This window comes from Penaeus chinensis, chromosome 24 (genome assembly GCF_019202785.1).
Source record: "Penaeus chinensis breed Huanghai No. 1 chromosome 24, ASM1920278v2, whole genome shotgun sequence".
Lineage (NCBI taxonomy): Eukaryota > Metazoa > Arthropoda > Malacostraca > Decapoda > Penaeidae > Penaeus > Penaeus chinensis.
In genome coordinates, this window is record NC_061842.1 from 17,227,158 (window position 1) to 17,239,657 (window position 12,500).

A 12,500-nucleotide genomic window follows, 5' to 3' on the forward strand; every position below is an offset into this window, starting at 1 on the left:
CTCGCCCTTTGAGCCCTTCCAGTACGGTGACCGGCACTGAGTCGTTGAGAAATGTTTCGTTACGTTAATTTTAGGAGTGATGAATGGATTTTATATTTTGACTTTCTTTTCGTCTGATGATTTCTTTTTTTTTTTCTCATTTGCTTTCAGTTTCAGTTATTCGTTGATATATTCACTCGATTCGTGTTTGCTTATCTGTGCGTTGTTGCTTTATATATAAAGAAAAAACAAAAATAAATAATCCTTGACATAACTAAATGTAGACATCAAAACTAAACTATCAACTTTATGCAAAACACAAGAAAGAAAATTCAGAACCCACACACACAAAAAAAAGCCTCACCACCATTATTATCACCAACGCTCTTAGCAACACCATCACCATCCTCACACACACACGAACACGAACACACGCGCGAACACACATATAAACACACACAAACACGAGCACACAAAAGGCACACACGCAACGAACACACAAAAGGCACACACGCAACGAACACACAAAAGGCACACAAAACGAACACACACACACGGACATGAATTGATGTTCCTCAGCACCACTACTATCAACCGCACCAAGACTCCTGACACGACACTGAGAAATCGTCCTTAACCTTCCCCCAGGACCGGCAACTTCATGTGGAAGTTGACTGCCCTCGACGTCGTGAAGTCCCATTTGGTGGCGAACTTCGGCTGGGGCGAGAAAGGACATCAAGCTCGACGCCACGATCAAGTTCCAGGAGAAGTTCATCCAAATGGTAGGATGCTCTGGAACCTTTTTTCTCTCTTTTATAGAGTTTTTTCCCTTTCCTAGGGATTTGGGTGCCTCGTATATGATTTTGTTTCTGACAGTGATGATAATGTTTGCATCCTGGCAAAGTCCCCGCCTTGCCTCAATCCCCGATCCTCCCGCTCAGTTCGACGGCACGCTGGAGACGCCGTGGGAGGACCTGGAGCGCTCTGCCCTTCGCCTGGAGGGGAAGGCCCAGCAAGGCGGCTACCGGAACCAGCTGGTGTTGGAGGGCGCCGGGAGGGTCTACCAGGGCACGCTCTTCCTCAAGTACCAGAGTGATGACGAGTGGGACGTCAGCGTCGAGGTGAGTGGTGATTTTGCTTTCTTGATTTATCTAATTAATTTATTCATTTATGTTTTGGTACTCTTTTTTTTTTTTTGGGGGGGGGGGCATTTAATTTTCGTCTTAGGCATCGTTTCCATTTCTATTTGTTTTTATTTATTTATTTATTTGTTATTCTTATATTCGTCTTCTTTTTGTTTTCTTCTCATGTCATTTTTTTCTGTTTTTATTTTTTGTGGAGATATGTTTGCAGTTTGAGAATATTCTAAATCATCTTTTCTTTAAATCTATTGTTTCTGTTGATGTAAAATTAAAGTAATTGTATTCCTGAAAATCACACTTGCCGATCTGTAAGAGTTACTCTCTTTTGAAAAATATGTATACTTCAAATACTCATGCCACACGCAGCACTCAAGATCACCCATATTCTGTTTTTTTAGTAACAGTAACTCCAATACCATTGTTATGTCTTCAAAACTCCCAATTCAAACATCATATTTCGAAATTCCGCCGGCATCGCTAACTCCCAACTCTATTACTCTGATTTGAAACATTTCGGAATTCCAATGCTGCTGATATCGCCGACTCTCATGTCCGTCGCTCTAATTTCAAAATGTATGATTTCAAACGTCTAATTCTAGAAACCATCATCGCTGAGTTTTATTACTCTCATTTCAAAACTCCCGCTTTCACCAATCTAATCTCTAAACTCCAGTTCCGCCATCATTTTAGCTCCATGTTTCATCACTCTAATCTCAAAACCCTAATTCTATCAACATTTTTACCTCCCAATTTCAAAACTAATTTTAAGACCCAATTCCTCCGTCATGGTTAACTCCCAGTTAACTCATCGCTAACTCATCTCCATTACTCTGATCTCAAAATTTTATTGCCGCCGTCATGTTCCTCCCAATGTCACCAGTCTAACCTCGAAACCTTATTGCCGCCACGATTTTAACTCCCAGCTTTACCACTCTGATTTCAAATATCTAATTTAACCGTCCTTTCCCCTCCCGATTTCACCAGTCTGAGCTCGAAACCCTAATTCCGCCGTCCTCTTCCCTCCCAATGCCACCAGTCTGAGCTCGAAACCCTAATTCCGCCTCTCGCCTCCCTCCAGGTTTCGCGCCAGTTCGGGTCCCAGCAGTCTCGTTACACCCTCCAGACGGGGCTCACCAACACGGGTCGCCAGCCCTTCAAGCTCACCTTCCACGTGACCACGCCGCACCAGGGCTTCCAGGAGGTCAAGTTCAACGTCGAGTTGAGGTCAGGTCAAGATAAGAAAGTTCGTTGGGTGTGTTGGCCTTGTTGGATTTAAAGGATCTTTTTTTGGGTGCTTTTCATTTTGAAGGGGTTGGAAATTTGGATGTTCAAATCTCGTAACTTGTGGTCTAGTAATTTTATTTTTAGATGTGTTGTTTCCATTTCGATAGGCCAATGATTTTTTTTTTTCAAATAAAAGATGGATACAATTGTTATCTTTTCATTATTGAAAATCGCTCAACTGATCATTCTTCGCTTCATATCAGCCAACAACACCAGTTTGTAGAAACACCTCCCCGAAGCACTAAACACACGCGTGCCTTCATCCCCTACAGACGACGGATTCCGTACAAGCTGAATCTGGGCTGGGGCACGGCCGTAGGTTCCGGAAACATCGAGATGACCTTCAGGAAGCTCTCCTTCAGCGAGGTCGAAGGGACGCTCTCCCTGACGATGCCACAGGAACAGGGACCCGACAGGTTCTACACCCTTGAGCTTCAGCTGACCAACGGCTTCACGCAGGACACCATCGACGTGACGTGCGCGCTCGACTTCAAGAGCAACCAGGAGTATTGGGAGTAAGTGCTTCGCTTCCGCTAAACTTTCCACTAAGGAGAGTTATTGCTTCGGTGTTTATATGCTCTTTTTTCCTATCTGTGGAACAATGCGAAGGTTATATGGTGCTGCAGTTTCAGTATAATAGTAGAAAGAAAAACACTATTTGCGAGCCATATTTGTGTATAATGGGCCTGAATCATCGCACCAACACGATAGAGTGTTTTGCTCATTATTTCATGTAATAAAAGAAAAAACAAACAAAAATGATTGCGAACTCCATACTGCATAAACCCTGACCCTTTCCTCACCCTCCGCAGCCACCTGGTCGTGAAGGGTATCGTACGACAGGTGACCTATGACCCCGGGGAGCTGAGTCTGTACCTGCTGTGGCCGGGAGCTGACCCCATCTCGTTCACGGCCGTCGGGGAGCACTACGACGACTTCCAGGTCATCAAGCCCACCGTCACGCTCGATCTCACCAGGTCGCGCTACAGCTTCGCGGGAGAGGTAAGTGTGGAAGGGAGACTGGCTTTGACTAATATATGTTCATGTATATGTATAAATAAATATATATATATATGTATGTATGTATATATGTATTTATATATATTATATGTATATATATATACATACATACACATACGTACATACATACATACATACATATATACATACATGCATGCATGCATGCATGCATGCATGCATGCATACATACATACATACATACATACATACATACATACATACATACATACATACATACATACATACATATTTATGTATATATATAGATACATACATACATACATACATACATACATACATACATACATACATACACACACACACACACACACACACACACACACACACACACACACACACACACACACACACACACACACACACACACACACACACACACACACACATATATATATACACATATATATATATATATATATATATATATATATATATATATACACACATACACATACACACACACACACACACACACACACACACACACACACACACACACACACACACACACACACACACACACACACACACACACACACACACACACACACACACACACACACACACACATATATGTGTATGTGTGTGTTTGTGTGTGTTTGTGTGTGTATAATGGACACATACGCGTTGTGTGTGTGTCTTTGTGGACGCCAAGTGCAAGCCGGTAAGGCCAGCCTCCCGCCGCAGATGCGTAAGAAGGGCAGCGAGCTGAACCTGACCGGGACCCTGGACTGGAAGCGCGGCTCGTCCGACCCCCAGAAGGTCGTCCTCCACTCGGGCTTCGTGTTCTCCGACAACGCCATGGACGGGAAGGTCACCCTGGACCTGCCTATGGTCAAGGGATGGAACAAGAACCAAGCGGATATCCATTACGAAACTCGCGAAGGACGACACCGGTTCACGTGAGTTTGTGTTTCTTTTGGGGCGACATTCTTTTTTTTTTTTTGGGGGGGGGGGGGATTTTTTGTTTGGATGGAACGTTGAGTCATGAAAAAGTTGGCTGAGATATGGAATGGTTCATTGATGCAGGAAATGGTTTGTAGAGTCATGAAAGGATTCAGTGAGTTCGTTGTTCGTTGAATCATGAGATATGATCCGTTGATTTATAATCTTCTGCTGCTGCTTGAGTTATAATCATTTATACGCTGTGATTTATATTACTACACATATTAAGATGCTAATATTACACATATTGAGAGGCTAATAGAAACGTACAGTTGATAAAACTCACATTTTATTAATGCCGAAACTTCTGTGTCACGACAAGTAATGAGATTTGTAGATTATTACAGTTTTCTTCTTTTTTTCTTTTTCTCGCGTAATGTAATATATATATATATATATATATATATATATATATATATATATATATATATTTTACATATTTCAATAAAAATATAATTCTAATGAGTTTGATTATACGAAAGATATTCTCAAAGCTCTTTTCGTATTCAACCTTTTTCATGGACTGAACATTGATTTTAAAGCATCATGCAGAATATTAGATGCAATTGTATTTCTCTCTGTATATTACACTGTATTCCCCTCAACGCAGCGTGAACATGGAAAACGGCCCGGAAGTGACCACTATCAAGGGTAACATGCTGGCTAACGGGTTTCCGGCTGGAGATGGAGAGATCACCGTTGCGTCATCTCTCAAGTGGGACAAGCAGCCACTCACACTCAACTTTAAGCAAGTAAGTTAGGGAAACGTTGAGCTTTTGCAATACGAAGGGGCAAATTTGAAGATGGATATTTCAGGTATTATATCTCAATTACTACGGCGATAATGAAGATATATAAAAATCTAAAATCAATATTTTAAATGAAGGAATATCCAGCAATAACCCCACAGTACTTCACAATGCAAGCACATCTTCTACAGGAACTGACAGTGGATGGTTACGAGGGCGACTACCATCTGGAGTGGCCCTACAAGCACAACTCGACGTCACCCTGGGAGCGTCGCCCAGTCCACGCCTCTCTCAAGCACAACTTCTTAGAGTCTGGACACCGCGGGGCGCTCCAGGTCACAGGGTCATTCACGATGGACAAGCCTGTGCAGATCAGCTATGAGTTCAAGGTGCGGGATACAAGAACTTTTGGATCGTATTGTTGTGTTTCTTGGATCGATGTGTTCAGTTTAATACACTCTCTCTTAACTGTAGTGTATTTTGACGTGGGAACTTAAACTAATGAAAATATATAATAAACTTATTTTCGGATAAAGGGTCTAAGAACACCTTTGGACGCGTATGCTTTCATATCATCAGTTTACATCATGTCTGTGTGAGTCTAACATGTATACGCACAAATATAACAAATAATGATATAGCCACAATGTTTCATCATCTCAGTCTTGATGCTGAGCATCTTTGCACTCATATATAACTCAAGAGATTATTTACGGTTCACTGGGAAGTGCGCTCGCGTCCTAGATACGGAGAGCGTATGGAAACTAAAGACACCAAGAGACTTGCTGGTATAAAACAGGGCCAGAATAACATCGAACATCCTTCACCCATCAAACATCATTCATCCATCATGCCTCCTTCACCCTTCAAACATCCGTAACCCTTCAGACATCATTCGCCTATCAATCCTTGACCCATTGCATTCAAGGACGCTCCTCCCTCCTTTCCGACCAGTTCCCTTCGAGCGGCGACGTGCGGGTGGTGATGGGCGTATCCTTTGGCGTCCTCGCCGTGAGCGTGAAGGCCGACCGCGTGACCGTGGTGCTGGGCGACGGCATCCTCAAGCAGAGGACGTCGCTCGAGATCGACAACTTCCTGTGGCCCTTCGGCGTCTCGTCGACGAAGGAGACCAACCAGAAGTCAGACACCGAGCGAGAGGTGGGACGTCGATTGAATGGTTTTATTTATTTATTTACTTATCTGTTTCATTTTGCTAGAACATTTTTGTTTTATTGTTTTTGTAATGCAATATTTGTTGGGGTGATTTATACGTCTAACTCTTGGGCACTGGTGTTGTTTGTTTGCTTTTATTTATTGAAATATTCGAAGAATTTAAAGTAGGATTTTTTGTGGGGTCTTCAATACAGATACCTACTGAACACTGGCGATTTTTTTTTTGTTATTTTTTAAATAAAAGTTTTGAAGAATTTGAATTATGTTTTTTTGTGGTATGTTTAATATAGATACTTATTGGGCGCTGTTGTTGTCTTTTTCAGAGAGTGACAACACTGGAGTTATATGATTTGCAGAACGATGAAAGTCGAGTTTGCGTTTCCTTTGCCCATAATTCTGCTCAGTCAGGGAGACATTTCTCTGTCAAAGGTATGTCGGACGCGCGAATGCTGTGGCAATATGGTTTATATTTACTTCGGTAATTTGTTTTCATTCTCTCTCTCTCGCTCTCTCTCTGTAATCTTCCGCCTTCCATCCCTCTCTCCCTCCGTCCCTTCCCTCATCGCTTTCACCCTCCCTCTCTCCCTCTCTCCTACCCTCCTTCCCTGCCACCTTCCTTCCTTCCATCCCACCCTCCCATCACTCCCCCTTCCCTACCTCCCCTCCTTCTCATTACCTTCCTCCTTCCCTCTCTCCCACCCTTACCTCCCTCCCACCTTCCCTCCCCTCTTCTACCATCTCCCTCATTATATATATATATCTCCTCCCCCCACCAAACCCCGCAACACACTTTAAAAGCCTCCATTCCATTTGCCGCGTGTGTTGCAGGTAATGCCCTCGGTCGGGAGATCGTCTTGGCCGCGGGATATGTGCTGACGTCAAGGAACTTCAGCATGGACTTCCTCATTTCGTGGTCTGAGCAGGAGAGGATCGAGTTCAACATCGTCTGGGAGGATATGTCGAGGGTGGGTCCCGATGGCTGTGGTGTTTCTAGAAGTAGTGCTTTTGTCTTACACTGTTGTCTTCGTTGTTTATTTTAGGTCTTGGTTATTTTTTTTTTTTTTTTTTGTGATAGAAGACTTTTGTAATAATTTTCTCATTTCTTGTCATTGTTATTCTAGTTTGCATTTTTTAAAAGTTGTGATAGTTTAGTGACTGTCATAGGAAATGAAGTAGATTAAACTATTCTTAGATTTAAATAAGATTGAATAAAAAGGAGACAAATCTATTCTTATGGTAAATAAAAGTACAATATCATTCCCTCGCATTACCGTCTTTTACATCTCTTTTTATCGTTTTTGCCATCTCTCAACGTCTTTAAATACCGCCTTGTCCTATTTGACATCTCTTCATATCATCTCTTACAACTCTTCCTATTATCTTTGACATCTCTACTTGGCATCTCTGACATCTCTTAACCTCATAGACATCCCTTATCTCTGGCATCTCTTTATATCGTATTTGATATCTCTTAATTTTTGGCATCTCCTCTTATCACTGTTGACATCTCATCTCAACCTCTTCAACATCCATTCATATCCTCCTTGACATCCCTTCACATCATCCTAGAAATCTCTTCTCAGCATCCCCTCTATATATCTTCGACATCTCATAACCTCTACAACATCCTCTTCAGCATCCCTTCATATCATCCTTGACATCTCTTCTCTCGTCTTCCTAGGGATTCTACAACATCCCCTCTATATATCTTCGACATCTCATAACCTCTACAACATCCTCTTCAGCATCCCTTCATATCATCCTTGACATCTCTTCTCGTCTTCCTAGGGATTAAAATTATTGATAACGTAATGCTGAAAGATTGAAATGTTAGGAATTAAAATTATTGATAACGTAATGCTGAAAGATTGAAATGTTAGGAATTAAAATTATTGATAACGTAATGCTGAAAGATTGAAATGTTAGGAATTAAAATTATTGATAACGTAATGCTGAAAGATTGAAATGTTAGGAATTAAAATTATTGATAACGTAATGCTGAAAGATTGAAATGTTAGGAATTAAAATTATTGATAACGTAATGCTGAAAGATTGAAATGTTAGGAATTAAAATTATTGATAACGTAATGCTGAAAGATTGAAATGTTAGGAATTAAAATTATTGATAACGTAATGCTGAAAGATTGAAATGTTAGGAATTAAAATTATTGATAACGTAATGCTGAAAGATTGAAATGTTAGGAATTAAAATTATTGATAACGTAATGCTGAAAGATTGAAATGTTAGGAATTAAAATTATTGATAACGTAATGCTGAAAGATTGAAATGTTAGGAATTAAAATTATTGATAACGTAATGCTGAAAGATTGAAATGTTAGGAATTAAAATTATTGATAACGTAATGCTGAAAGATTGAAATGTTAGGAATTAAAATTATTGATAACGTAATGCTGAAAGATTGAAATGTTAGGAATTAAAATTATTGATAACGTAATGCTGAAAGATTGAAATGTTAGGAATTAAAATTATTGATAACGTAATGCTGAAAGATTGAAATGTTAGGAATTAAAATTATTGATAACGTAATGCTGAAAGATTGAAATGTTAGGAATTAAAATTATTGATAACGTAATGCTGAAAGATTGAAATGTTAGGAATTAAAATTATTGATAACGTAATGCTGAAAGATTGAAATGTTAGGAATTAAAATTATTGATAACGTAATGCTGAAAGATTGAAATGTTAGGAATTAAAATTATTGATAACGTAATGCTGAAAGATTGAAATGTTAGGAATTAAAATTATTGATAACGTAATGCTGAAAGATTGAAATGTTAGGAATTAAAATTATTGATAACGTAATGCTGAAAGATTGAAATGTTAGGAATTAAAATTATTGATAACGTAATGCTGAAAGATTGAAATGTTAGGAATTAAAATTATTGATAACGTAATGCTGAAAGATTGAAATGTTAGGAATTAAAATTATTGATAACGTAATGCTGAAAGATTGAAATGTTAGGAATTAAAATTATTGATAACGTAATGCTGAAAGATTGAAATGTTAGGAATTAAAATTATTGATAACGTAATGCTGAAAGATTGAAATGTTAGGAATTAAAATTATTGATAACGTAATGCTGAAAGATTGAAATGTTAGGAATTAAAATTATTGATAACGTAATGCTGAAAGATTGAAATGTTAGGAATTAAAATTATTGATAACGTAATGCTGAAAGATTGAAATGTTAGGAATTAAAATTATTGATAACGTAATGCTGAAAGATTGAAATGTTAGGAATTAAAATTATTGATAACGTAATGCTGAAAGATTGAAATGTTAGGAATTAAAATTATTGATAACGTAATGCTGAAAGATTGAAATGTTAGGAATTAAAATTATTGATAACGTAATGCTGAAAGATTGAAATGTTAGGAATTAAAATTATTGATAACGTAATGCTGAAAGATTGAAATGTTAGGAATTAAAATTATTGATAACGTAATGCTGAAAGATTGAAATGTTAGGAATTAAAATTATTGATAACGTAATGCTGAAAGATTGAAATGTTAGGAATTAAAATTATTGATAACGTAATGCTGAAAGATTGAAATGTTAGGAATTAAAATTATTGATAACGTAATGCTGAAAGATTGAAATGTTAGGAATTAAAATTATTGATAACGTAATGCTGAAAGATTGAAATGTTAGGAATTAAAATTATTGATAACGTAATGCTGAAAGATTGAAATGTTAGGAATTAAAATTATTGATAACGTAATGCTGAAAGATTGAAATGTTAGGAATTAAAATTATTGATAACGTAATGCTGAAAGATTGAAATGTTAGGAATTAAAATTATTGATAACGTAATGCTGAAAGATTGAAATGTTAGGAATTAAAATTATTGATAACGTAATGCTGAAAGATTGAAATGTTAGGAATTAAAATTATTGATAACGTAATGCTGAAAGATTGAAATGTTAGGAATTAAAATTATTGATAACGTAATGCTGAAAGATTGAAATGTTAGGAATTAAAATTATTGATAACGTAATGCTGAAAGATTGAAATGTTAGGAATTAAAATTATTGATAACGTAATGCTGAAAGATTGAAATGTTAGGAATTAAAATTATTGATAACGTAATGCTGAAAGATTGAAATGTTAGGAATTAAAATTATTGATAACGTAATGCTGAAAGATTGAAATGTTAGGAATTAAAATTATTGATAACGTAATGCTGAAAGATTGAAATGTTAGGAATTAAAATTATTGATAACGTAATGCTGAAAGATTGAAATGTTAGGAATTAAAATTATTGATAACGTAATGCTGAAAGATTGAAATGTTAGGAATTAAAATTATTGATAACGTAATGCTGAAAGATTGAAATGTTAGGAATTAAAATTATTGATAACGTAATGCTGAAAGATTGAAATGTTAGGAATTAAAATTATTGATAACGTAATGCTGAAAGATTGAAATGTTAGGAATTAAAATTATTGATAACGTAATGCTGAAAGATTGAAATGTTAGGAATTAAAATTATTGATAACGTAATGCTGAAAGATTGAAATGTTAGGAATTAAAATTATTGATAACGTAATGCTGAAAGATTGAAATGTTAGGAATTAAAATTATTGATAACATAATGCTGTAAGGTTGACATGTTATAAACGAAAATTATCAATAAAGTAATGCTGGAAAGTTAAAATGTTGTGAATGAAAATTATTAATGACGTAATGCTGAAATGTTGAAATGTTATGCATAATTACGTAGTGCTGATGTGCAGAGATTCATTCACCAAGTCTACAGTTGCGTTGTACTGAAGTGTAGAACTAGTATGAATGAAAATGATTTATTCTACATTTACATTCAAAGTAGTGTCAATGAAAATCACTAATTTTACAAATATGTTGTATTGAAGTGTAGAGATAGAATGGGTGAAAATGATTTATCCTACAATTACTTTGTTCTGAGATTTAGAAGTAGAGTCAATGCAAATTGTTAATTCTACAATTACATTGCACTGAACTGTAGAAGTATGAATGAAGAGGATTAATTTTACAATGCAAGAGAATGAGATCGAAGTTTTAATATTCAGCATCTTGTATTTTGGGTTTATTTATCTTTATTTGTATTTTTCACATTTGTCGCAGTGTGTGAAGTTACACTTATATGTACTAATGAAATTATTCTAAATGTTTACATATGTACAGCATCATCATATAGGCCTATGTGTGTTAGTTGTCATATCTAATGGCTTACTATTTTTGTAATTATCATTACCATTTTTATTATTATTATCATCATCATTGATACTGTTGTTGTTATTATTGTTATTATCATTATAATTTATTATTATTATTATCATTATTATTATTATTATTATCAATATCATGATTATTATTGCTGTTATTATTATCCTTAATATCACAACATACCACAGAGAAAGTAAAAGAACCTTAAAATCACCCGCCATCCTTCCCGACAGGTTAGAGCTTCGAACCAACGGCTCGCTGACCCTGGGCGGAGGCAAGTACGCCCTCCTTCAGAACTTCCTCTACACCAACATCACCGGCCACGACCAGACCGCCAAGCTCCTGGCCGCCCTCGATCGCATGCAGAAGACCGTGCACGCTTCGGTGAGTGACTGTTTTCCGTGTTGTCTTGGGGGGGAAATGAACAGCTGGCAACTCACTCTACACGATGGCGCATTCCGATTCGTCGAGTTTTTTTTGAGAAAGAGAGAATGGGGAGGTGGAAAACGATAAGAAATATTGTGTATATGAGTTTTAAGAATGCTAAATGTATGTAGATATGTTTGTTAAATGCCTGATGATTAGAGTAAAATAGTGCACGGCGAAACGGAGTAATGTAGAGTACAGGGTATTTTATTTTTTAGACTGGAAGCAATAATCGTTAGTTATTAAAACAAGGGAAGTATTTATGCGAAAAGTGTCTGTGTAGGATGAGCAAGCTGCTTGGGTACACTTCATACTTAGCCTAAGTGTTAAGGTAATTGACGAACAAACACAAACACTCTCACAACTTCACATCAGTGCACTTTGTTGGATCCTGAGCAGTATACCTGTAGTCTTTGCTTTTCATATAGTATCTAGTTCTTAAGATAATCAATCACAGTCACACAGATTTACAGTTAATTAATTGCCGATTTATATTTATATAGTCAAATGTATAATTTATCACATTTTTCAAC

The 12,500-nt window shown here is 37.1% G+C and overlaps 1 protein-coding gene across 1 annotated transcript in view; it reads left to right on the forward strand.

The window, feature by feature from the left end:
• LOC125037873 (apolipophorins-like) overlaps positions 1-12,500 on the forward strand; it is a 91,778-nt gene that overhangs the window by 55,616 nt on the left and 23,662 nt on the right. Inside the window, 15 exon segments of the mRNA XM_047631114.1 lie at positions 1-21; positions 628-700; positions 702-761; positions 921-1,100; positions 2,200-2,345; positions 2,678-2,920; positions 3,218-3,407; positions 4,134-4,348; positions 5,002-5,143; positions 5,332-5,529; positions 6,095-6,298; positions 6,637-6,742; positions 7,142-7,309; positions 7,740-7,770; positions 11,775-11,925. The exon segment at positions 1-21 is cut by the window's left edge and continues 173 nt beyond it. Coding sequence (XP_047487070.1) covers positions 1-21; positions 628-700; positions 702-761; positions 921-1,100; positions 2,200-2,345; positions 2,678-2,920; positions 3,218-3,407; positions 4,134-4,348; positions 5,002-5,143; positions 5,332-5,529; positions 6,095-6,298; positions 6,637-6,742; positions 7,142-7,309; positions 7,740-7,770; positions 11,775-11,925 — 2,128 coding nt within the window.